This window comes from Leuciscus leuciscus (genome assembly GCF_965113295.1).
Source record: "Leuciscus leuciscus genome assembly, chromosome: 15".
NCBI classification, from domain to species: domain Eukaryota; kingdom Metazoa; phylum Chordata; class Actinopteri; order Cypriniformes; family Leuciscidae; genus Leuciscus; species Leuciscus leuciscus.
In genome coordinates, this window is record NC_138739.1 from 25,429,354 (window position 1) to 25,456,665 (window position 27,312).

General features: G+C 36.1%; 1 protein-coding gene and 1 long non-coding RNA gene across 5 annotated transcripts in view; both read right to left on the bottom strand.

The window, feature by feature from the left end:
• Positions 1-11,101: 11,101 nt before the first annotated feature.
• LOC309475463 lies at positions 11,102-13,011 on the bottom strand. Its single transcript, XR_014197655.1, has 2 exons — positions 11,837-13,011; positions 11,102-11,647 (listed from the first exon to the last, which is right to left on the bottom strand). It is a non-coding gene; the product is annotated as an uncharacterized lncRNA (long non-coding RNA).
• Positions 13,012-14,049: 1,038 nt separating this feature from the next.
• Positions 14,050-27,312, bottom strand: part of LOC309475446 (uncharacterized protein) — an 81,641-nt gene continuing 68,378 nt past the window's right edge. For 2 of the 4 annotated variants that reach the window (XM_082138236.1, XM_082138234.1), the window contains exons 2-3: positions 18,045-18,714; positions 15,429-17,020 (exon numbers count right to left, since the gene is read on the bottom strand). In XM_082138236.1, coding sequence (XP_081994362.1) covers positions 16,415-17,020; positions 18,045-18,614 — 1,176 coding nt within the window. In that variant the 5' untranslated portion in view covers positions 18,615-18,714 and the 3' untranslated portion in view covers positions 15,429-16,414. Of the gene's footprint in view, positions 14,137-15,428; positions 17,021-18,044; positions 18,715-23,887; positions 24,013-26,249; positions 26,626-27,312 lie in introns of those variants that run through there. The other 2 variants (XM_082138235.1, XR_014197654.1) reach the window with 2 other exon arrangements.

The window sequence follows — 27,312 nt, forward strand, 5'->3', positions numbered from 1 at the left end:
CCTGGAGCTTTTTATCCTGCTTCAAACTGTTGTCAAGACACGGCAAATCTTCCTGGGTGTGTAGGGGGAGTAACAGATCCCCTGACAGGGATAACTCCAACAGACACAACATCGCCAAACTCTGCAAGACGTCACAGCATAAGGGTCTGATCTGCACCTACAGGGTTTCCCAGAATAAAATAGTCAGTCCTGGTCCCTCAACTACTAAACTATGACATTTATATCTAGGTCTACTACATGTACAGGTAGCCCCAGTGGGAATTAAACCAACAACCACAGGTGCTGTTTGCAAGTTGTACCTGATTGCCCAGTGCAAGCAAACGTCTTCAACATTGTTTGTTGAACTTGCTTCACCTGCTCTTGAAGTAAGCCGCTGTCATCCGAAGCTACAAAATGAAAGGCATATGGTAATTTTGGACTTACATCACACACAAAAAAGTACAATTTAAGAAACAGTGCAAGTTCTCACCTGCTCGTGCATTGCTTTCCCTCAGGGCTTGGTTCTACATTTAAAAAATAAAATAAAACAAACAACTAAAGGCACTATTTGCAATACTGTTAAAACACTGGACATTAAGACATAGGGTTAGAATATACCTTCACAGCTGAAAACTTCATGCTTGACACGAGATGCCATTGGAGTACAAGGGCCAACAATAGAGCAATGACTTTCTCCCTCCTATTGATAATCATTGACATGTAAAAATATGTTTTTAAGTTATTGCATACATTTAATGAATTGGACTTAAATGTAACACTTAGTTAAGCGCAACGCATTACATACCTCCAGAGTTTTCACCCATATGCTGCCAGGGTAAATTTGCTGCCGGGGGAGTAAAGCTTAGTACTTGATGAGCTGGGGGAGCAAACATAACAGCTTTAATTTCAATGCAGAGTATTGCATATTCAGTAATGAAACAATAATTGAACTGTGCAAAGCTAATGGAATGTACAACACACCTCAACACCTTTCATCCAGAAACTGCTGCAGCGAATCCCATCAAGTGTCCTAGTGAAAAACAGATTATGATTAAAGGATTCATCATCTTAAAGTCAGCATGAAATCAAATGTTACAATTTGTATTTTTATATGTAATATTGTAGTGTTTATGTAAATGATTCATCTGTGCACTTCTTTTTTTATTTTTTTATTCATGTACCCTTATAATATTTAATCAAATACGTTACCCTTCCCTCCCCCCTCGAAACGACTTATCTTCCGGTCATGTGCAATGGCGTGGCAACTCCCCTCAAACCATTAGTCTGCTATGAGCAGAGATGGAGAGGAGGAGCGCTAGAGTAAAACCCTGCTCCTCTATTCAATATTCCCTTTCACTTGGAAATACGTCACAACATTGGAGAAAAGTCGTTTGTAACTTCCAGTTCATGCCAACTTTAAATAGAAGCAATAGTTTCCAAGACAAAAAAACTTCACAAATAACATCACTTACTTGTACTCAAACTCTTGGCGGATTCTGGATTACTGGGGAGAAACCTGGTTCTAAGAAAGGGGAAACAGAAATTTGATGATGATAATAATAATAATGAATGAAAGATTCCGTTATCCACAATAAACAGACAAATAAATTACACAGATGAAATAAAGGAAAATCAAATGTACAAGTCAGACCCATTTACCTGCTCCCTTCATGAACTTAAAATGATGTTTCTCCCAGGTGCTGTGTGGAGGTGTGCAGCGGATGGCTAAATTGTTCCTTTGTCTTTTTTGCCAATGGCACATGCCCTTCGCTGAGCCACTCTTGCTGAACCACTGCAAATGGCAGATCCTCCTTGTTGATAAACTGAACAATGTGAAGCATCTAAAATAGAAGACACATTAGCATAAAGTATACTTTTTGATTATTTTTTTTCAGGCAAAATCAACAACATTAAAATGCTCACCCCTTCGAAAAAGCAGTAATTTTCACAAGTGGATCAACAGAAAACCATGTTCAGACAAACAAAATCATATAAACAACCTATCGTTATTTTTGTAAGAAAACACCAAAAGTTAAACTAGTCTTTCTAGATGTAGCTAGATACATTTAACATGTAACGTTAGAACATGCTTGAACTCAGTGTGTACAAAAGGTGAAACAGCATGTGGTAGCGAACACTGTAATCTAGACTAGCAGCATAATTATGTTTAGTTAGAAAACAACACAAGTTATACTGATCAGTCTTTCTTGTCGTGAAGATTTTGCTAACGTTACCATTCCCACGTAGGCGGCAGAATAATTGTCCGTAGTTCAGGAACTGTAACGTTAGTTAATTCGACTGACCAATACTATCTTAAACCACATGTACTCACACTTGTATAAACATACATAACAGTTAAACATACTTAGAAGAAGAAAAAAACTCAACGCCAGGAAGAAACTAAGTAACGTTAGCCTAGCTATGGCGGAAACATGGCGGAAACTTTGCAAACAAGGCTAACTTACTTTAGCTTGACTAGTTAGGCAAGAACAGATCTTAAGAAGAAGAACTAAAAACAATGTCAAAATGAACATAGTAATATTGCGTTACACAAAAAGGAAAAATGTACTTACTTAAAAGATCGTATATTTCCTCTCTCCAAATACTGAAACCGTGTGACGAGACGAGTAAATCTGCTTCAGTTTTTTAGATGCTGCCCCTCTCGACCGGTGGAGGTACTTCTCTGTTTGTGCTTTAACACTTTCTTAAACATTTGTACAGGTCGCAAAACTCGCAATTGCAAACTGCAAAGTAATCCCTTATACATGTAAAAGGTCAAACAAATTAAAAATTGAGCTTGTAAAACAATGAAAGACATAACCACAATTTCCTGGAGTGACAGAGAGACAAAATATTTATAAATATTTCACTTTATCCTTCAGGTCAAAACAGGGATTTTCATGTTTCTCATAGACATTACCATGGTTGCAAATTAATAAAAAATAAAATATAAAGCAAACCCAAGATTTTGGCCAAGTTGCAGATGTCTTTCACTGTTCACTGATTTCAAGCATTGGTGAAAAATCTAACTTCATCCATTTATTCTGCTAAATTGTTCATACCATGAATGAAATATTTATTTTAAAAACTAATCAGAATCAGAAAGATATTTATTGCCAAGTAAGTTTTACAAAAGGAATTCTGTTTGGTCTATTGGTGCATCTCAAATTGTGCATAAATCAAAGAAATGTAAAGAATTGTCACCTTAAGTGAATAAAATAATTCTATATATTTTACATATTATCGCTTCAGAGTTTCAAAGTAATTTAAATGTAATTTCCTAAACCTTATCATGGAATCAGAGTCAAATCTGTTATAACCCCTAATGGCTTTGGAGCAACAACAAAAATTGATATAATTCACATAATAATTATAATCGCTTTAAATGTGAAAAGTAGTTAAGATGCTGTCAGTTTCACTCATGGCTGGTCGATTTCAAAGCGGCTTGCCGCCAGCCGGCCGCGGTTCATTTAGACGGCGGCAACCGCCAGAGAGAATGAAGTCGGCGGCCCGGCGGCTGTTCGCCGGCGGCATCTCGCAAAATTTGGGAGTGACGTATTCGGCGGCAAACGCTTCATCGCCGCCAGCGGGGCGCGCCTATAGCCGACAGCTTGGGGCCAGCGGCAAAAAGAAGCCGTGCCGATATTTTTTGCTATCTGGGATGTAACTGATGTATAGATTAATGTCTTTCCCTCTTTTTCTCTATCTTTTTTTATTTATTTATTTATTTTAGTCTTCAGCTCATTGTTCTTTTTAGTATTCTTATGACATTGAACATATTGTAAATACATTTTGTATATTGTATACAAAGTTGTATGTCATAAACGTGTCATCTCTGTATGTTTTGCAAAAAAAAATTAATAATAATAAAAGTAGACAGCTGTAAGCACGTCCCAGCCGGGTCCGTCACTTATTGGGTTCCCCGGAAACATTTCCGTTGTGTTCTGTTCTATTTGCAGCGCGTTTCTGTATTTGTTTGTGTTGTGAACTTTTGCAGCGCATTTCTGTATTTGTTTGTGTTGTGAACTTTTGCAGAGCGTTTCTGTATTTGGTTGTGTTGTGAGTATTTGGAGCACACATGTGTTGTGAAACTGATGAAGATGTTTTCTTAAAGGTAGGGTAGGTAGGAATTGTCTAAAAAACTTATTTTCCAAATTTGTTTAAACTTTATTTATATATCAATACATAATTAAAATGTAAATACTCTGAAAAAGAAAATATAAAAATCGAGTGTCTGTAGACCTCTCACGACTGTTTTAAAGACAGCTCATTATTTCCATTCACTCCACCCCCTCCCTTCTGGGCTCCTTCCAAAGCCACGCCCCCAAAACACATGAACGCGCGACTCCGACCGCTGAACTGGAAGACACATTATTTACCTGAGACGAGCGGAGAGGAGCGCAGTGCATGCAGTGACATCATGTCAGAATCACATGTAATCAAAAAATCTAACTTTATCATTATGAATATAAACAAATAAGATGTATTTTAGTACTCACTATCAAGCTAGCATATTGATATTGGTAAAGTTTAAAATATATATTTTTTGATTCGCTAACGAGCTAGTTATATCTATAAGACAAAGCTAAAAACAGGTTGCAATACACGTTTTTCCATTACCATCAGTTACACTGTGATGAAGATGAATTTCGTGTAAGATTCATAACATATATGGTGTTCTGCATGTAAGAGTTTCCATGATGAAAACATTGACTCTGATGAGGACTACACTCCAGAGACAAGTACCGCATCGTCAGCTCGAGGACAGGTCCGGGGTCGAGGGCGAAGCAGAGGAGGTCGTGCAAGAGGCCGTGCAACTAGGGTCCGAGGATATTGACACGCGTTTTATTTCTTTGTTTATCCAAAGACTTTTTGTTCATTACCTTTTCTAGTACTGTCTTCCTTTTTTGCCTTGTTTGCCTTCGCTAACTGCATATGCCGGTAATGTGAATTTTGATTGCTCTTTCTCTGCCATTGTTTTGCTATTCCTAGGTTCTGTGCCTCTTGAATTCCTCAAATCAAACGGGTGCGCGCAAGTAGGCAGATCCTGTGTGGCAAAAGGGTGGTTGCCATGGTTGCGAGAGAGTGACAGTCGCCTAAGCCAATCCTTTGTTTCGTCCCGAATGGAAATAATGAGCTGTGTTTAATGCAGATTAAACGGTCTGGAGTCACTCGATTTTTATACTCTTTTTTTCAGAGTACTTACATTTTAATTATGTATTGATATATATAGAAAGTTTAAACAAATTTGGGAAAAAGTTTTTTATAAAATTCCTACCTACCCTACCTTTAATTTGCGGGTGTTTTTTCTATTTGCATGTGTTTTCTTCAGTTGCAGCGCGTTGAGCTCTCTCGGCCACCGTACTATTCTGATTATTGAAAGGTTTCACAATACAGTTTTGTTTAGTTAAACCTTCCCTGAGTGTTGAGTGGGAAAATATTCAAGATGTGCCAAACTGATAGACTCATATCCAAACAGACTGAGTGCTGTAACAAAATCAAAGGGTGCTTCAAATAAATATTAGTTAATGTGCACATTTATGCAGTTAGTATTCCTTTCAAGATGTTTTTCTTTGTAATGTGTGACTGTGATTTTCACTGGCATTACATAGGTTCTAATTTCTACATTAAACGTGTACATCCAACAAAAGAGATGATAATGGTTCTACTGGACAACATGCCTTGCAACTGTTTTAAAAGACATGAAGACATTTTCTGAGGTCTATCGTGAAAATGCCTCCACTAGAAGCACATGAAATAAATGATTGCAAACAAAATTGAGACATCTCGATTTGAACTTCAGCACTTTTCTTTCTTTCTTTCAAGAACATAGAAACTATCAAAAGCATAGTAACTTAATAAAATCAGTGATGTTTCATTATCTTTCAAAGGTGGCATGTATTTGCATTAGTATCTTGCAGTGCGTGTGTAGCCCTATAGGCACACATGAGAAAAGCTTGCTCTATATAGTGCAGTAAACCACATATCCTGTTATTACAAAGAAACAAGACAACATGCATCTAAACAGAAATGAAAGTTGTACCTTGGCGAAAGTTTAAATCTGTCTATTTATGAATATTTATAACATTAAACAGTTGTTTGACATGTTGTATTTAGGCAGACGGATGCTGTACTTCCTCTTGCGAGCTGCTGAGAGATGTTTGTCGTGTTGGTTCATCATGTTTATTCAGTTGCTCCAAAGTTCTGCTCTTACAGTCACTATAAATGACGGCAGCCATGACGGAAATGCAGAGGACTGACAGTAGAGCTAAAGCTGAAAGCTAAAAAAACAAAAACAAACAAACAACCATACAGTGATAAGATGGAATAACAGTACCGATATTCATCAAACATGCCTTCTTTTCCATTTAGTTTTTTGTTATTGTTTTTTTCCGCAATTAATAGATTTAAACCATATACAACTTACATTCAACCTGTAATATAGATAATTTAATCTTTAGCTGTTATAATATTGGCAATTTTTAGGAAATGTAATTAAAGTTTTAAAATGGTCTTCTATTTCATTGAACAGGGTTCCTCAAATCCGGTCCTGTAGGGCCACTGTTCTGCAGAGGTTAGCTCTAACCTTGATCAAACACACTTGTATTCAATGATTAAAAACTGCATAGTAGTCCTTGTAAGTGCTGAAAGATATGTTTTGCAATATGCAAATGAAATATAACATGTTTTCAAGTTGTAGTACAGTTGCAAAAAAAACATTGTGGGTTGGTTTTACTTTTGGTTTTGACTGCATATTTGAAGCATCTGGTCAACTTAAAGAGAAACATCAATGACAAATATCAAAAATAAAATCTGTGACGAGCATATGATGCAAATCAAAACTTTGCAACAGTGGTGTGTGTATGGAGTGTTGAAATAGTGTTTGAGTGATGAACTGCAGGTGTGTGTGTGTGTAATCAGTCCCAGGTATGAGGGCCTATGGGAATTGTAGTCCGAATAGTAATACTCAATATTCTGGTGAGAGCGCCCTCTGGTGATCCGGATGAAGCGGAGAGGAAGCCTCTACTGTAACAATGTGAATAACTAGAGGCTGCAGTGGGCTACATTGCTACAACTACTTCAAGCACAATTGAAGATGATCCATGTTGATCATTCTAGTACATCTACTTTTACATTTAAACTGAAAGCATAGATATTACTGATGTCAGGCATATGAGAAGCAAGCAGGAGATGAAAAGGACATTTTGGCACTGTTTCTTTGTTGTTTTACTGAATGGTGCATTATCCTTGTGTACTAGTTATACTGAAGTGTAAATATATAAATAGATTTTTGTTTACTGCCGACACTGGAAATTGGATAATGGCAAGTTGTTGCAGTTTCACTTTCATCCATTATATTTATTGATGTTTATACAAAAAAGCAGAGAAATAATAATTATTATTATATATTACAGCATTTCTTTTAAATATTTCCATATCAGATGGTCTCACAATACCCATCAAAACCTAATACAATATGGGGTATATTTAAATGTGACTCAATAAAGTTTGTTGTCCATGATGAGGAGAATAGATCTGTGTAGATTGTACTGCCCTTCCACCCCCAGAGGCCCAGCAACAGCCCCTGGAAGAGAAAAAAAAAAAAAAAAAAAAAAAAAACACATTTCAAATGGCTTGTAACTCCGTGTAAGTCTGGTTAGTGTATCAAAAAAGAAAAAATCAGCAGGACAACTGCTTATGCTATGTTTGCTAAATAATGTTGGGCACAGTTTTCAGACATTTATGGAAAGCTGGCATAAAGGTTTTTATTAAAAGTGCTCACAGTAAAATATCACATTTCAGCCTGTCATGTCATAAAGGTTTGTTTAATAAACATATTTAGATATCCAGTTGTCCATTAAAGATATTATTTATTTAACATTTATTGTTTCATTACTAAACGTTTTAAACTACATTACCCACATATCTCTATCATTCTATCAATGGAACAGGAAACATTGTGCTGTAGTTCATTGAAATGTGGAGAAATGCTCAGGGTTAGGGTTAGGATCTCGGTAAAGGAGAAGTTTCTCACAACATAGAGACACTGTATAGTTAACTTAATTTATAACTAACGTAATAATAACACCAAAACATACTTTGTAACATGAAGCGCCGTTTTATATGGGTTAAAAGATAGTCCAATCACAGTGAGTTCTGTGATAATGTCACAGCCAATAACAACCCAGTTGAACAAATGCGTCACACTTACTTGGCCATTTATGGTAAATGATGACAGATCTCTTCTGGTTCCGGCTGCAGGGATAGATACCTTTAATATTTGGGCTGTTAAACATGTATTCCGCCTAATTAAATTAAACAATTAATTAAATAATAAAATTCACATTTAAAAAACAAAAGACTCCGGTGTGTGGTTAGTTACCATCCAAAAACGAGTTCACATGATCAATTACAACAAATTTGCTTATTTGATTATGCATAAATAAGATAAGATTTGAAAGATAAACTTTTTTTTCTAAGCAATGGCCTAAATCAGGGTAGGTTTGCAATATTTTAATTAAAGATAATTGCATGTACTAAACTGCTTCTAACATTTACAGTGTATGTATAGTATATCAAATGTATATCAATTATATTCAAATAAATGTAACAAAAGCATAATGAATGCACACAATTTTGAAAGCATATTCCTATATTTAATGTGTCAAATATAGTGCCAAAAACTACTGCACAACAGTATAAAAATCAGTTAATTATATATATATAAAAAATTTGCCAGATACAGGGGCAATGTATTATAGTGACACATACAGTAACGTTAAACAAATCACTGATGAAGTAATAATAATATGTTTACAAACCAAGAGATGAGATTCAACTTTGTTATGTGAAAATATATTTGTTTCTTCCCTTTAAAGAACAAATAGGCAAAAACCTAAGCACAACATTTTACATTCTCAACTTTAATTCTATATCATTGTGATTATTGTAACTAAATGAAAGGCAACTTAAAATAGTTAATTATTATAAATGTCTGCAAGAAAATGCTTCTATAAAATACATTCACGGGTAAGCCTATATTACATTTACATTAACCAGGTAGTGATATAATGATACCATAGATGTAGTTATGGTGGACATTTACTATAGTGACCACTGTAATAAAAGGTTTAATGAAGCTATGGTCCGATGGATGGCAATGAATATGTCCTTTAGCAAAGCTCCTGATGAGCACTGACGCTTTTTTGATAAAGGCATTGGGCAGACATCAAGCACAGTTTATGAAGCTGAAAAGAGAAAACAAAATGCTTTTAAAAGTATGGAAAAAGATCAAATGATTATTTTCAATATTGGTTCTGCATATAGGCTATCAAAGAGATCATGAGGAGGAGTGGGACTCCACATGAAGACTTTCAGAAACTGTGACAGAGCAAAGGGTGCACCTCGCTGGACACATCCTACGCATGCCCAAACAACAACACCCAAACACAGTGATGAAGTGGACACCACCAGGAGGATGCAGAAGACTGGGAAGACCAAGGAAGACACGGAGACAGATGTTTCACGAAGATCTGAAGAATGTCAGTGTCCCATGGGAAGATGTGGAGAACTTGGCCACGGATCGAATACGTTGGAGGACACTTGTTGCCCAATGTGCCCAGCACAGGACTTGATGATGATGTTGTGAGGTTATCCATAACTGTGGGATATTTTTCTGTAAAGAGTGTTGCATAATTAAATGTTAAAAGCATTTTTTATGTAATAAGTTCACTGATATGTGGGCATTTCTATGAATAAAAGTATGTATTTAATAGCAAGCAATAATCATATGAACTCGTTTAAAAATAACATGATTTACATGCAAACGGGACAGTAATCAGCAGTGTAACTGATCTGATTATGACAAAATAATCGAGTATCTGATGTCATTTGACAAGTCAAATTAGCTTTTCCACTCTTGCAAACAGAGTTAGGTTATGAGATGTGGAGAGACATCATGTATCATTGGAACATGAACAGACAGGGCCCAATTTGTAATAATTGTAATAATTGTAATAAATAAAATGCAATTGATATAAACTTTCTGACAGTGTGTGGGATATCCGATTACTTTCCAAGAAATGGTGCAACTGATTTACAAATATCACAATAAATATGTACAGGAATTGAGGCAGTAGCCAATGACAGCAGTATAGGAGTAAAAGCTGCAGGATTGTGTACGAGTATACAAATATGCACGAGTATTGTACAAATTTGACAACTTGTTAAATCTTGTGAATTATTAAGACTTTGAGACAATGTTCGTACTGATTGGGCTATGGGTTTTGTAAGAAAAGGTTTAAGAAACAACAATTGCTTGATACAATGTTTGATTTAGGGTTAAAACCAACACATATATGTCATTGTGAATATTTGTATTTGCAGCTTTCCGTCTCCTCCATTTACTTCTCCTCAAACAATAATGGGCTGGCTGAGTCTGAAAGGCCCTTTTGGTCTTTTCAGCTGAAAAAAGAGAAAAGAAAATATAATTATGCACGAGAATTCACTCATGCAGGGGCTGCTTCACTGCGTTATGTTAGAAAGTGGTATTCTTTATAAAAGAAGCACTTCAGAAATAGTTGAAATTGCATTTATTAGGATTAATGGGATATTATAAAAAAGTAATCCAAAGTATAATAGCCTAGCCTATATATTTTAACATTGTATCATATATTGCTGCCACAATAACGTCCCATTTCATTTTTTTACGTGCTTTCTTCTGAAAGTTCTACTTTTTGTTCACTTAGGTGGAGCTGTGATGACATATTGTTTTTGTAAATGCTTTCTAGCATTTAAGTAATAAAATTAAGGTTTCGGGAAATCAATATCTGCACACCATCAGAATTAACGCAAACATTATTTTATAACCTTTTTTAAATATATCAAATTAAAATGAAATGTATTTACATTTATCAAGTGTATAAAAAACGTGTCTCTTCCATCTGGTGCACTTCTATTACATTTACAGTTATTATTTTATTTTATTTTATTTTATAGTTTTTTTTTAATCTTTTTTTAATCTCTGAATTAAGCATTAGTGCAGCTAACAATTGTGCAAAATAATAATAATGATCATAATCAAATATCTATCTCCATAGAAAAACTAATGCAAGTCAAAAAGTCTGTTTTAACAATTATTTATTTATTTTTCTCCATTCAAAAATAGGAAAAAGTTCTAAGCAAATCAAATATAACCAGAGACTTTCTTTTACAAATATGCGCATACATAATATTTACATGTAACTTATCTTCAATAATTTTCCTTACACAATGTGTTGAAACAACAAAGCAATATCTGTTTGCTGGTTACAAAAGCATTCAGCGTCAGGAAGTTACAGTGATAGTTACTCAAATATGAAGAAAAAAGAAAGAAAATAACTTTAAAATTAACTCTCAAAAAAAGTGTATGATTCTCAGTGACTAAAGCAGAATGTTTACTGATTCCCGTTCCTTATACTTGAATCCATGCATTATAAAAGTTATTATGAAGTTTGAAAAATCATCCTCCTTCTGCAGCACTGGAATTGTAATTTTATGCACTTCCAAACTCTTCCATCTCTTCTTCATTGGACGGATTATTTGGCTCTTGACAGTGTTTGCAGATACCACACAACACAGCTATTACCATAACAATGCTGTAGACAAGAAGCACAACATACCCGGCAAGCTGGAAAAAATAAAAAAATAAAAAAATAAGTCCATTGGGAATATGAGCACTTTCTGCAACATATGAATGTCAGGAGTCTTTTTGTTGATCCAAATCCAAGTATCAGTATATTATGAAATCACTTGTTTTTCTTTTAACAAATACTTCACAACTTCATTATATTATCTCAAGATAAAGTATGTGACTTACCTGTGATTTATTAATAAAAGAGAGAGTCAGGATTTGTAGTTCATTTTCATTTCTTCCAGGGATCAATTCGGTAGGTTTACACCATTATATTTTTAGCTTGTCATCAAGAACATACTCTCCTTTCCAGTCTGTTTTACTACAGGCGATGTAATCCCCATCTAACAGCAACATAATGATCCACAGAATAGGTGGAAACAGATAAAGAATAATATCTATACAATATTTATACTTCTTGTTATGCCTCTTTTCTTCTTTTCCTTCCTTTTTATCTGTAGATAGAACATTGTAAAAATAGAGAAGTATTAAAGCAAAAATATAAAATGCAGGTGCACTAAAGACCAGGCCTGTTAGAAGTGTATTGTTCTCAGAGTCACACGGACATGACAATTTGTAATCCGCCAACATCTCCAATGGAATCGTCAAAATGTTTGCTGGTAAAGTGCTGAAAAAAGCAGATTTGGCCAGACCACTCTGAACTGTGGATAGTAATTTAGACATTTTCTGAGGTTTATTTAATGCCATCGAATATGTTCAGGTGTCTTGTGCTCAAAATGTTTGTAGTTCGGTGCACGAGATCCTCATGAAAAAGTCATGGACAAAATGGTGGAATGCTGCAATGAACAAAATGATGGAAAATGACAATTCAATAATATTCAAATTATTACTTGCCAATTACTATTGCACAACAACAACAGAAAAATGATACTTACGCTTGTGGCTGTGTTGTGATGTGTTGTCTGTGTATCGTTCTGCTTCTTCATCAACATTTAAAGGTTGTATCAGTGATTTCAGGCCCAAACATAAATGATCACATTCATCTAATCTTTCCTAACGATCCGCTAACCGCCCGCCCCATAAGCAAGCCGTTAAAAAAAACGCGTCTCTGTAGGCAGCTCTGAGATCTGCACACAAAAACAGATCATTTATGTTTGGGCCTGAAATCACTGATACAACCTTTAAAAGTGTGTCAAGAAAGGGACAGGAAGAGCTTATCAAGAATCTGATCTGTGTTCTTAAACATGCCTCTAAAAATGTGAGAAACTCATCATGTTCTTCAGTTTGTTCATTCTTTGCTACACTAAAAAGTATACTTTCCATAATCTTCCAGGTTTTTTACTTTGTTATTGAATTGAGACAATAGGGGAAAAGAGAGGTAATGGGATCACAGGCCAGAATCAAACCTGTATTTCTCATATGAGCAGCGAGTACCACAGTTCAGTATGGAATATGGAGCAAGTGACATTAATACTATTATATTATACATATATATATATATATATATATATATATATATTCTGCTTCTCAGAATCACAACCTGTAAGTATGACTAATAATTGATGTATATATTTTCTAGCAGGTGTTCAAAATATGTAGTTTTGTGTTTTATATTGTGTACCTTTCCGGCTAACTCATGTTATTATCAGCATGTAAAAACTGGAAACAAGAATGGTTTATTCTCAAGTTAGTTGCTGCCATAAGTCTAAAAGCATGTGACAAAATATCCAAGCTTTACAGTATGTCTGTCACATGAAGCAAGTCTAAAACAATACACAAACATGTAACAAACAGTATCCTTAAATCTTAAAATGGTACATGTAGCAACAGCATTTAAAAACTTTTACAAATGGAGTGCAGTCTTGCTATCACAACGACATTAAGGCTGAGAACATTCTGCACGTTACCCACAGTGCAATAAACCACACATACTCTTATCACACATCAATGACACATGTAGGCATGCAAACATAAATGTTCGAAACCTTAACAATTAGTTTAATTCTATAACACTATATAATAACAGTTTTTGGAGAGATGGCTGTTGGTTCATCCAGAAAGTACAGATACAAAAAGCCCCTCACATGCATCTAAGATTTACTACTAAAATCTGCAATCATAAGCGCTGCACACAATTGTCATGAGAATTTTTTTTTATTGCACCTACAGAGCAGAAAACCATATCCTGTTGTTGTAGAATGACAAACCACCCCATTAGAGCTCCAGAGAGGAGGACTGGTCATCATTTGACTCTGCAGTGAGTACCACTTGAAACAAGTTCACACAAAAGATGATAAAAAAAAAATCAGACATCACCTGAAAAACAAAGTCTATAACCTTAAACCATTTGTATTGCAAAGTTAAATGTTAAGATTGTTGCTGTGGTTCCACTTCGGAGCTGCTGAGAGATGTTTGTCTTGTTGGCTCATCATGTTTATCCAGTTGCTCCAAAGTTCTGCTCTTACAGTCGCTGTAAATGACAGCAGCCATGACGGAAACACACAGGACTGACAGTAGAGCTAAAGCTGAGAGCTAATAAAAAAATATCTTAAAGATTATTATAGTGATACGATGGCAGAACTTTATTGATATTCATGAAATGGCAATTAATGTCGTTTTTACATTGTTAAATGTTTTACAGATAATGTAATCTCTAGCTATTATAACATTTAATGTTTTTTTTTTCTTTTTTTTCTGCAATTAAAAAATAACTACATTCAAAGTGTTGGTTACTCGTTCATTCAGGTGCCAAAGTAGCACAGGGTCCTCGCACCGGACAGTCATTTGAATTTGGGCCCACGATCACAAACTCATCAGTCTTATCGATAACCAGAGGTAATGGCTAAAGCAATTTATTGCCGCCCATGCTTGCTATTATTAAAAGGTACCCATTTAGCGATTGATTTACAATCGCCTATACTTAGTGTCACGGGACGGAGGAATCAAAAACGGCAGGCAGAGATGAGGGATCCAAATGCAGGGAGATTTTAATGAAAATAAACAATTATAACATAATTCAGGAACAAAATAACACTGAGAAAAACAAAGAAAACACGGGCAACTGGAGATACCTGCATGACATCAAACAACAACCGACAGAGAACAGAGAAAACAAGGCCTATTTAAAAAGAGGGCTAAACAAGCTTAACAAGGGAAAATAACAAACCTGTAACAGACTAATGAAAATGGAAAAAACTACAAAACTACAACCTGGCCACAGGAAACAGGACACAGGAAAGAACACAGAAACTAGACACAGAGAAACTACAACATAAAAGTCCCACAGAGCACAAGACACAGAAGCAGATCTGACACTTAGCTAAAAGTGATCTCCCTGCAATCGCCAACTTATTTAAAGCTCAATCAATAATCAGAGGTTATGGCCAGTACTATGAAGTAATGTCACAACATGCTTGCTAGAACCCCAATAGTATTTTGGTCTAGCCCCCTATAGTTAATAATATAACTATATAACAACTTTATTTTATGGCCAGTACTAAGAGAAATGCCACCCCATTCTCACCATTACCTCATTAGTATTTTAATCAAGCCCCCTATTAAAAATTTGACTGCATAAAAACTTATTTAAACTCAAGCAGTTGGTCAGGTATAGTCAGGAATCTAGAATCTCACCAGATGTGTCCCATGCTCCATCTAACCTGAGAAATCTAGAATCTCACCAGATGTGTCCCATGCTCCATCTAACCTGAGATCTAGTATGTTCTTAACCCTGGACGCAGCTGTGCAGTAATAATTGATACAATGTAATCTACAAAAGTATAATAATTAAAAGTAATAATTTCAGAGTAAGTCAGAGTAAAATCAAATGTAACAATTTATTATTAGTCAGGTAAATGTATCATGCCAATTACATAATCAGTTCAAATATAAGCAATACATAACATCACATGCTCCAAAGTAAAGATCATACCTGACTCAGGAAAATAGGATACATAATGCTGAGTGTCTGAAAGACACGGTCAATCTGACTACAAATCACACCCTGAGCCTCCTGCGACGTCTCCTTAAATACCCGACCAAGACAGAAATCTTCTTCGGATTAAGACATCAGCTAACAATGGGAATTTGTATCAAGTCTCCAGACATGGGTTGTTTACACCTTTTGAGGACAGGATGTCATTTGCATGAGAGAGACCCACCCTCCTCTGTAAGCAGGACATCTCTTAACTGTTACCTTTAGTTACCCTCTTACTCTTACCCTCTTAAACTTTATTACCTTTTGGTTTACTTCTTTAGAAATGAGACCTTTGTACTGGTCGCACTGAGACATTTCAAATGATCTCAAATATGTATAGGGTTGTATGATAGTTGTTCAGCATGATAGATGGTTTCAGCATGTGGATAGAAGAGATGGGGGAAGTGAGGGTGAATGGAAATAAAGTGTAAATTAAGACAACACTGAGGTGATCAACTCAGTGTGATTGCATCTCGGATGGGTATGCTAATTTCGCAAGAGAGTTCAAATGTTAATTTCCTTTGTTTTCTCAGAGAGTTGCCCACTCTTCCAGTTCTTCCAGTTTCTCTCATCTTAGAAATCCAAAATTTGTAAGGTCACAAGACACAAAAGCAGATGCCATTTTATGTTCTCTAAGAGAGCAAAGGCATGTTAAACAGCTGCCTTCTCTCAAAAATAAGTCCATGAATACTGTGGAATTACCCACTTCAATCACTAAACACAACAAGCACCATCATCTATTAAATAATTAAAAAAATAATCATACAGTGAGGCTAAAAACAATGTGGTATGCAAGAAAACCTGAATTATGAATTCAGAATGGGCTGTTACGGCATTAGTAGACAATCTTTTTCTGTTGGATTTTCAGAGTCTTTCAGGTGGTAGCTGTCATTGTGTTTCTCCTGTTGTGGATCAATTTGGCATTGCTGTCCTTCACGTATTGTAGGTTCAGTTGGGCCTTGTTGTTCTCCATTCATTGAAGGTTCAATTGGGCCTTGTTTTTCTCCACTCATTGAAGGTTCAGCTAGGCCTTGTTGTTCTCCACTCATTGAAGGTTCAGTTGGGCCTGGTTTTTCTCCACTCATTGAAGGTTCAGTTAGGCCTTGTTGTTCTCCACTCATTGAAGGTTCAGTTAGGCCTTGTTGTTCTCCACTCATTGAAGGTTCAGTTGGGCCTTGTTTTTCTCCACTCATTGAAGGTTCAGTTAGGCCTTGTTGTTCTCCACTCATTGAAGGTTCAGTTGGGCCTTGTTTTTCTCCACTCATTGAAGGTTCAGTTGGGCCTTGTTTTTCTCCACTCATTGAAGGTTCAGTTAGGCCTTGTTGTCCTCCACTCCTTGTAGGATCTTTTGAGACTTTTTGTCCATTAATGTGTCGAATACTCCAACAAATTGACATAATTCCGAGGACGAAAGCCATAATATAACCTGTAACCTGAATGTAAAAAATAAAACAAACAATAAAGTACATTTAAATAAACAACCATTTCTATGCATATATTTTAATTACATTTGATGAGTACATTAGTTGTAGATGTAAATATTAGGCTTACAAAGATAGACATTTATTTAGCTGCATGTTGAGGTGGTGTTATGTGTTTAATTTGATGAAATTTAATTAGTTTTGAGCCAACCTGATCTCTTGAGAAAATTTTACTATTTCACAAGCGGGCGATTTTGTATGAATATGTAAAACTGTTCTGAACACATATTGCACGGTGCAATTGACAATCTTCCCAAGTTGTGCAGGATGCAGCAGAATACTATGATCTGATGTACAGTACTATTATGGCAGTACAGAATCACCAATGCGATCCAAACATATAGGCTATTGTTTGGATACATTCCTAGTTATAACACTTTTCTTAAATCATTTAATGATAATTTGTGCCATGATCAATTGAACATGAATTGAAATTGTATTCTATTATGTGTAGTTTATTTCAAATAAATTTAAATTACTGCTGCACTGATAGTAGCCTGATGTTTTTTTAAATTTCAAACTTTACTCACCATCCAGAAATTGTAATTATTACCTTTTCCAAAATGCAAAATGCAAAATGCAAAAAAAAAAAAAACTTTGAACATCAAGCATATTCTGTGGATTTAGAACTTTCTTAAAGAAATTCCATTCACGCTTTAGTGTAGGGTCCGATTCTCACTATTAAATATCTATTAACTAGCCAAACGACTTTTGCCTCAATAAACTCCTAGTAACTGCTTATTAATAATGAATAAGGTAGTTGTTAAGTTTAGGTATCGGTATGATTAAGGGGTGTAGAATATGGTCATGCAGATTAAGACATTAAAATATGCTTTATAAGTACTAATAAACAGCCAATATCCTAGTAATATGCATGCTAATAAGCAACTAGTTAATAGTGACAATTGAACCCTAAACTAAAGTGTTAACAAAATTCCAAAATGTAAAAGAAACTGCATGGGCATGTGACATTTACCTTTGATCCATTTATCGCCACCCGTGTTTTCTCAAATAGTTCAGTTTCACTTGTTCCTGGGCTCAGTTCAGTTGGTTTGCACCAATTCACACAATTTGGATGTAGTTCTTTATCACAGGCATAGTGTCCATTCCAAAATGTTGCAAAACATGCAATATAATCACCATCAATTAAAGCTATACAGATCCACATCAGAGACGGCACCAGACAAATGAAAACTGTATACCGATTCAGCTCGATTTCTTTAGACTGAGATTTTCCACTGTTGTCCAGTGCTCCAGATGTTCCGCTGTTGTCCTGTGCTTTAGACATTCCACTGTTGTCCTGTGCTTCAGATATTTCAATGTTATACATTACAAATAGGAGCATTATAAGAAAAACAAAAAGAGGAGGTACAATGAAGATGGAAATTGACAACACTTGATTCCACCCAAAAATGCATGGGCATGCAAATTTTAGATCCATTAATATCTGACAACCCACTAGCAAAACAATGAGTGGACCAGCTATCTTGATTTCAGCTTTGGTGAGCAATTTAAATATGGGTACAAAGTTTAGACCACCAGCCATCTTCTGAAGTTTATGCAAGACACAAAATCTTAAGTCTGATGACTCTTTTGGTTTCTTCTGTCTGGAATGTCTGTTGTTCAGTTCAGAAGATTCGAGATCTCTGTAATGGACAGAAAAACTATATTATTCATATGAGCACAGAATTGCTGAACAGCTTATTATTCATGTTTAACTTATTATTGGGTGATGACTGGGTTAACTTTCCAAATTTGTTTGAAAAGCAAGTAGTTGTGAGAAAATCAGTAATATGTTGAAAATGATTACTGAAGTAATTATTAATCATTTTTAACTGGTAACATTTTAAACGATATTAGTATTGTACTGTTGAAATAACGATTGTTTTACTCAACCATTCAAAAACAACCATTTCACAATTTTACAATGATATGATCAAATTTACAGGATTGTTAACTTTCCAAATATGACTGAAAAGCAAGTAGTAAAAAACGAGTGGCGGGAATCTGAACAAAGAAGACACATAAAAAATGAAAACAAAATCCCCCCAAACAGGGCAAGAAGGTCTTCTCGTTACCATGGCCACGATCAGATAAGTTAGTTTTATGACCCGTAGCAATGTGAACAAGGCGGACAAAACCTACAGATATTAGAACAGACTCTCCTGCATTAATTTATCAATGAACTGATTAACATGAAATTAACATGCATTTCAGAACATTTTGTGAATGATTTACTGTCTTGTGTTGTGTCTTTTAATACTATTATCTGTTGATACTATTATCTCTTTGATACTATATTTCTTTTTATAGAACCCACAGTCAATGTAACCCCATGCATACCATGTTTGGTCTCTATAAATTGGTACTTTGAAGATGATTGTGTTCATGATATGCCGATAGCTGTGCAACATATTAGTATTACAAGAATCTTTCTTAAGCCGCGTTTCCACCGAAATTACCCGGAACAATTTGTCCCAGGAACTTTTTTCCCAGGAACTTTTTTTGCCCCAGACCGGTTGCTTTCTGCGTTTACACCGCGGTCTAAAGTACCGGGAAGGTAAACTGCGCGCAACTGCTCCTCCCAGTCTGCGACGGACAGTAATCAGTTTTGAGCGCCACATTTATAATAAGTATAGAGGAGATTCAAACTGTGCTGCAGTTATGTATTGGTTTACTAACGAGGTAATTAACAAAACAAAATAGACGAGCACTGATACTAAAGCGTGTTCAGAAAGCTCGTATGCGTATAAAATTAGACAACGTATGTTATCAGTTATTGTGAGATGCCTGGGACGAACGCGCAAAAAAATGTCCTCTTTCGCAAATACGCTTTAAAGAAAGCCTGAACCCCGTCTATCAATCATAAATAGTGACAGTCTTGTAAATAGTTGTTTGTTACTCTAACCTCAAAGCGCTATTTCAATCCTGTTATAGTAAATTTGTAACATGGTTTGGAGTGCCTTGCAATAGATGACAATGTGTAAACAAAGACTTAATAATAAAAGCTGTGGCAGAAAAGAGATGAGCACTGATAAAGCGTGTTCAGTAAGCTCATAATGCTAACGTTAGATATAAAATTTGTATGTTATCAGCTATTGCGCACAAGTCCCACCCCTGAAAGTTCCTGAACTTTGAAAAAGTACTACCTCACGAGCAGGGACTATCGGAGGGGGAAATATTTACCCGGAACTTCATTTAGACCCTGGTTCCTGCGGTGTAAACACATCGAGTACCAGCCCAAAGTTCCTAGTTCCTGGGGAAAGTTCCTGCGGTGGAAACGCGGCTTTAGATTCATCTTCAGAAACCAATCCAGCGTGCCATTGCAAATGAGCATGCTTAGAACAGAGACTCATAAATCTTCCCCACAGAGGAAACTCCCGCCAGAAATTCCACCCTTCTCATTGGTTGAGCCAGCCCTGCCCTGAGCACCGCCTGCCATGCCTTCATGCTCCCAAAGGGAGTCAGACTGCCTTTTCTTCAATCCAGAAAATTGCAACCTTACCATCACTGAACGGGCAACGATCAACTCTTGGCATTCTCAGCACTTCAGGATGCCGTGCTGTCCAGCGTGGCCTCAGCAGGCCCAGGCTGCAGGCTTCGACTCACAACAGCCATGTGCTCTCTCAGGAGAAAAAGGACTCTCTCAACCACAACAGCGTTGAAACCACCATGCAAGTTCATCATACCTTCTCCATCCAGCAGAGAAGAAAACGATGGCAACTTGTACAGTGACATTTGACACTCACGGACCCATCAACAAACTCAATTTTCAACCACTTCAAGAATAGTCCACTGCAGGGCCTGAAGTTAACTTTTTTGACCACCAGCCACTGTGGCAGGTGGATTTAAAAATCCACCTGCCACAGTAACTTTTTACCAGCCAGTTTTTTTTTCCTTTTTTTTTTTTCTTCTTTTTTTTGCCTCATAAAGGTGAAAAATAGATGTTGTCATTTAATTTGAAGTTCAGTACGCTCAAAATGCCCGGTCAGCACAAGTCCGGTGCTCAGAAGAGGAAAGAAAAGAGAAGAAGAAAATAGAGGTTTTCTAAACAAATATATAAAAATAAAAAAAAACCGGTGACGGTGAAGCTGGAACTAATAAAGTCAACGTAAAGCAAGGTAAGAAACAGCGCAGCAAACGCTTACGAGCATTGTCAGGAGTTTTCCTGCATTTCAATTTTTGGGGCGGCCGAAGATTTTTGTCCCGCCAAAGCCGTCTCGATTTTTGTCCCGCCAAAGCCTTATTTGATCGGTAAGTGATGTAGAATAGAATGACTGCTGCGCCTGACAGGGCGATAACGAGCAGAGACAGAGAGAGCCCCGGCCGCGCGCGCGCACTCAGTCTCACGTCTTCAAACAACACGTCGAGCGCTGTCTTGCGCTCTCTCACTCGCGCATATTAATCAAAGTCAGTTGAACCGTTAAGCAGAACTAAATTAATATTAATATTACTGGTAAAGTTACCGGGTACCGGACATTTTCTCACTGGTTCCCAACTCAACATACACACGCACACACATCTGTGTAACTGTCATTGTACCATAACCAACGTCAGCTTTGCTTTATCTCATCTCATCTCATCTCACCAACAGTTTAATACTGTTACTCGCACATCCAAAACATCGTATTTTACGTCGCGGACTTAAAAAATAAATAAATTAAAAAACAGACGCAAAAAACCCCAACAACTAATGAATCACTCAATTCTCATTGGCTACCCGCCAATGTGGCAGGTAGATTGACAGTTTTACCCGCCAATTGCAAAATTCACCCGCATTTGGCGCGTGGTCGGGTGTTAATTTCAGGCCCTGGTCCACTGCACAGACCATGCAAGTATCAATTTAATGAGGTGCTCTGAAAATGATAAGCTGATGTTTTTTTTCATAAGTTAAATAGCCCTTTTCCATAGTTCCATTTCCTGTTTCCGGTTCCATATCACTCACCATTTGACCTATGCATGTATGTATGTTTGTTTGTTTAGTTTTAGTTATGTTTGTGAGTTAGTTAATAAAACTTGTGCACAATATGTATTTGGTTTCCGATTCTCTGCTTGCAACAAAGTCCATTTTACGATCTTGATCTTGTTACATGCTCTAAACGCTGTATATGCTAAGAAATAATAATTTTTCGGTGGCCATGAAATATACCCTTTTCTTAGAATAAATGAATAATCAAAAGAGTTCGTTGGAACTGATTAATTGATTATAATATTAATTTAGCTACCTCAAGTTAATCTAATTAACTTACCCAAATATTAATAATGAATCATAATTGGTAATTATGAGTTATTATTAATATTTCCCAATTGAGCTAATATTGTTACATTGTAAAATGCAATAAAATCAATAATCTGTGATTTGTAAATTCTCTTGAACCTTTATTTAAAGCTGCAGTCCATAGTTTTTCCTCTTTGTCGCCATCTCTGTTCGAAATCTGCAATTGCAGTTATTCGCGGAATTATCAACTTTACGTGGGTTGTGGCTCGGCATGGCACAGCACGGATGAATCCAATGTTTTGAGGAGAATGTGCGGCTGTCACCGCGCCGGTGTGGAAACTGTCATTCGGAATCACAGATTCTACTTTTTTGAAGTATGACCAACATAAGAATTTTCACTGGAAAATGTCATCTGATTCTGAACAAGTAAGTAACATCCACTTTTGTTCTGACCAACTAAGGGAAAAAAGGATAGCAGTAAATTGCGCTGATTAAATCTAACGATCGCTTATCATATCACGTCAAACCGTGCAAATTATACTTTGTTCTCAAATAGTTAATGTTAACAACATCAGCATTGCGTGACTACATTTAATGCCCTTCCGATATTTATAAATTTTTTCGCATGGGCCCGGTTGCAGTCTGTTATTTTCTGTAGCCACTCCGAAGTCTTTTGCATGTTACAACGTGTGAATTTCCAGTTGTCACTGGTGATTGTTGTTTGAACCTTTCTGGATCCGCCATCAGATTGAGAAGGTTAATTATATCAAGTGCTGTGAGAAAAGACTATAAATGTCCACCTCCAACATCCTCACACTCATAGCCTTCTAGCTGAGACGCCTTCTTTATGTGTACAGATGTGACATGCTCGAATTTCCTGCAGAAATCCACCAGTACCACTGGAATTAAAAACATTATTACAAGCTTACCGTTTTAAATCGATGTATGGCAAGAAGATAGTTTTGAACACTGGCTGGTTATGTACTTGCTCAAATATTTATTTTGGATAATTTTTAACCCCAAAAAGTTATGGACTGCAGCTTTATCTGACAAAAGTATAAAGACAAGATTTCCAATGTTTTCACTAACCAACTTAATTGTACTTTGTAATTATAAACATTTGCTTAAACAGTTTTGAATCAGTCCACAATTACAGGTCAACTGGTAGGTGAGGATACCGGATTTGGGTATAAAAGGAGCATCTCAGTCTTGCAAGCAAAGATGGGTCATGGCTTGCTACTGTAACCCAAGTACGGGTAAGTACACACTAGGTTAGTTTGAATGAATATACAATTACCCCTAATACAAATAATTCACCTTAAGAAAATTGAAATCACAACAACAAGGATTTGGCATAAAATTACAACTTGTATTAATTAAACAACAATTGAAATAAACGATTACAATAAACAAGTGTGTGGGTGCGTTAGCAGTGTACGTGTATGACTTAATAAGTCATCAAGGATCACCAGTTCTGTCCACTCAAGTTCACATTGCTGAGCTCAGATTAGTTCAAAAATGAAATTTCCTTTGCCTTTAAAATCAAAGGAATTTTCCTGGCAGATGAAATCCGTGGGTTGTAAGTTTATGTACAATCCTACCACATGCTGGAAGGCAAGGATCACACTGCACGATTGAAGATCACCTCAAGATCACCAAAATCAAGCTGGTTGGCTCGCCATCTTACATCCGGAAGAGAGAAATCAAGGAAAACCAAAAACCTGGCCTGCATAGGAACAGGCACATGAATGTTAATCAAATAGTCTGTCAAAACATTAATACCAAATTCACAAATTTAGATTTTCAATAACTCAGTTCCCAAATTCACATAACATCAAGTGAAAATGAACACATACATGTTTACAGAGGTGGGTAGTAACGAAGTACATTTACTTCGTTACATTTACTTGAGTACTTTTTTAGAAAAATTGTACTTTTAAGAGTAGATTTGAATGTGGGTACTTTTTACTTTAACTCGAGTACATTTCTAATGAAAAAACTGTACTTTTACTTCGTTACATTGGGCGACGTTCCTCTCGTTACTTTATTTTAATGCAATATGTGTTGTTAAATGCGTAGTTTATTCCAAGCGCGCTGTATCTTTTTTTCTGGACTTGAGCGATGCTCAATTCACAAATGAATCACTCTTTTGAGTCGATTCTGTTCAAAGACTTCATCAAACAAGTTCAGATCTGTCTAAGTCGGTTCGCGAATCAGTTTGAATGATTCAGTTCCGGATTCTGTTCAGTTCCCTGCACGCACTGAATCATCTGAAGCGATTTCAATTCACACTGGACTCGGAGTCGTAACAGGAAGATTTAAGCACATCAAGAGCGTTAGATGAAGTGGCAGTGGACCTACAGTACAGTCAAGTGAGAGCAAATCTTCAAATGCATCATATTTTTGCCAGCGATGAAGATCTTTATTAGTTGAACATCTTCGTAAGCTGTCTGTGAATGAATGATTCCACAGGAGTCAGGACGATCTATATTCGATTTAATTTCACTCAGGTAATACATTTTACAACCAAACAGATTATTACGCCACGATACTAGAAAGTATGACATTACCCGTTTTTTGGACATATACATTAATTTACATTAAATAAAGCTACCATTGTTCACAGTTTATGAACACCCGCCATCCCGCGGTAGTGTGTGTGTGTGTATTGCGCAGTGGCGTGCGAACTCGACTTGAAAACGAATGCCTTTGCCTGCCGTAGATAGTTAACCAGTTAAAACATGCTTGCAGAAATATACATTTGATTATATTTTGGAGAACAGTCAGAAGAAGATTCGTCGATGTACTTTTTTTGTTTTGTTTTGTGTGTTCAGGTTCAGTAGCAGTCATGAGCGCGAGCACATGTGAAGAGTTCTTAACTCTTCTCTGTCAATACATGCCTTTGAATGCAACACTCTGCAGATTCACTTTATTTCGACATTGTCTAATAATCCAAATGTAGTTGTATAAGTTACTATTATACAAACCAGAGGACAGGCAATGATTTTCGAGCTATACAGATGGCAGAAATATTGCTTACGTCTCTCTTCTGTTTTTGTTGCAAAGATAGCTGATAATAATAGTCATTTAAATAAACAAAATCTAAATAATATCATTTTATATATATGACGACTTAAGAGGCAAAAGCCTCTAAGTACCATCTGAAATTTTCTTCTAAAAGAGCATTTTTATCAAGCTTGTATGTTTATGTTCACACTTAAATGGCAATGAAAAGTAGCCTACCTATTAATTGTCATTAAAGTGAAATTACTGAATTTAAATATACAAGCTTGATAAAAATGATTGTTTTAGAAGAAAATTTCAGATGGCACTCAGAGGCTTTTGCATCAAGTCTTCATATATATATATATATATATATATATATATATATATATTATATATATTATATATATATATAGGCCTATATGATCCGAAGTAACTAGTTACTCGCTACTTGAGTAGTTTTTTCATTGGATACTTTTTTACTCTTACTCAAGTAACTATTAAGATTATTACTTTTACTTTTACTTTGAGTAAATATTTCTATAAGTACTTGTACTTTTACTTGAGTACAGTTTTTGGATACTCTACCCACCTCTGCATGTTTATCACATATTAATCAACACCATTAACTCATTAATAAGTCAAAATGAGTCAATATAATACTTTACAGATAATTGTAAACAAAAATTTACAAAAATGTTCTTTTGTTTTGTTAGAACACATCAGCAGTTAATCGCAATATTAACTTGCATATTTGTAATATAGCAATTAGCATCTTGCTATTGTACAATTGTAAACAAAATGCATCATTCCTCAGTAATCGCACAGAGTTCGGTTAAATCAACCTTATATCAATTAAGTGTAGCACAAAACAAGAAATAAAACATTAAACATCAACATAAAACATAGAACATGAATCTAGTCTCCAATCGTACATATGATTCATAAATGAGCACTCACCGAAATCAACAAGAAATGAAAATTACAAATCTTCTGCACCTCTTTCTGAATGCATATACTCTTTTCTTCTACTCATAATCAAGTTTTAAACCCACAAATAATTTCGCTGAGTTTATGCAGCTTTTCACGAGCATAGCAGGGCGGAGCTTGAATATGTTCAACCAATCACAATTCCCTGCTCATGACCCCTCATCAATTGCTAGGCAGATTTACTCAATGCAGGTTATATTCAGCATAATATATGTAGGTATAATGCTAATGCAGTACAATTGGAGGAATAACATAAAATACAATAATATGACAATATGAATAATAATATAGGCTATTAACATTTGAAGTTATAAGAATTCCATTCCTATAAGACTTCTTATAGGGGTTACACTACTTTTTGCCAAATTTCATGAGAGAATTGTCAAACAATTCAAAAATCACATTTCTCATTGCAAGATTGCAAAGAATTTAGGTCTTTCACCATCTACATACATAATATTGTGAAAAGATTTTCCAGAGAAATATCAGTCTGTGTAGGGCAGGGGTCGGCAACAGCGGTCCTGGAGAGCCACTGTCCTGCAGAGCAGGCCCGGAGTGGGTAATCGGGAGAATCGGGAGAATTCCCGGTGGGCCGCTTCACTTTTGGGCCGGTCGAGGATATATATATATATTTTTTTTTTTCACATTTCAATGTCACGTTAGTTACAAATCAGGCTACACACGTTCCGCATTCTGACACCGCAGCGCGCAGCCTCTGCATGGGTTGTACCATGTGAGGGAGTTCTCCCCTCCCCTCCTATAGAGTTGGTTGGGTCCATTACACGTCTTTTCCAAAACGTTTTCTCAGGTAGGCTACCGCGGCACCGCCAGCGCCTACCGAGCTGGGCCGGCCCTACCGTAACGGTACGCGTCAGGGAGGATGGATGGGAGGAAGAGGCCAGGAGGTATGGAAGCTTTGTTTCTGCCACAGAATAAAACATTTTAAAAGATAATTGCGACTTTTTATCTCACAATTGCGAGTTTACAGCTCGCAATTCTGACTTTATTTCTCAGAATTGCGAGATATAAAGTC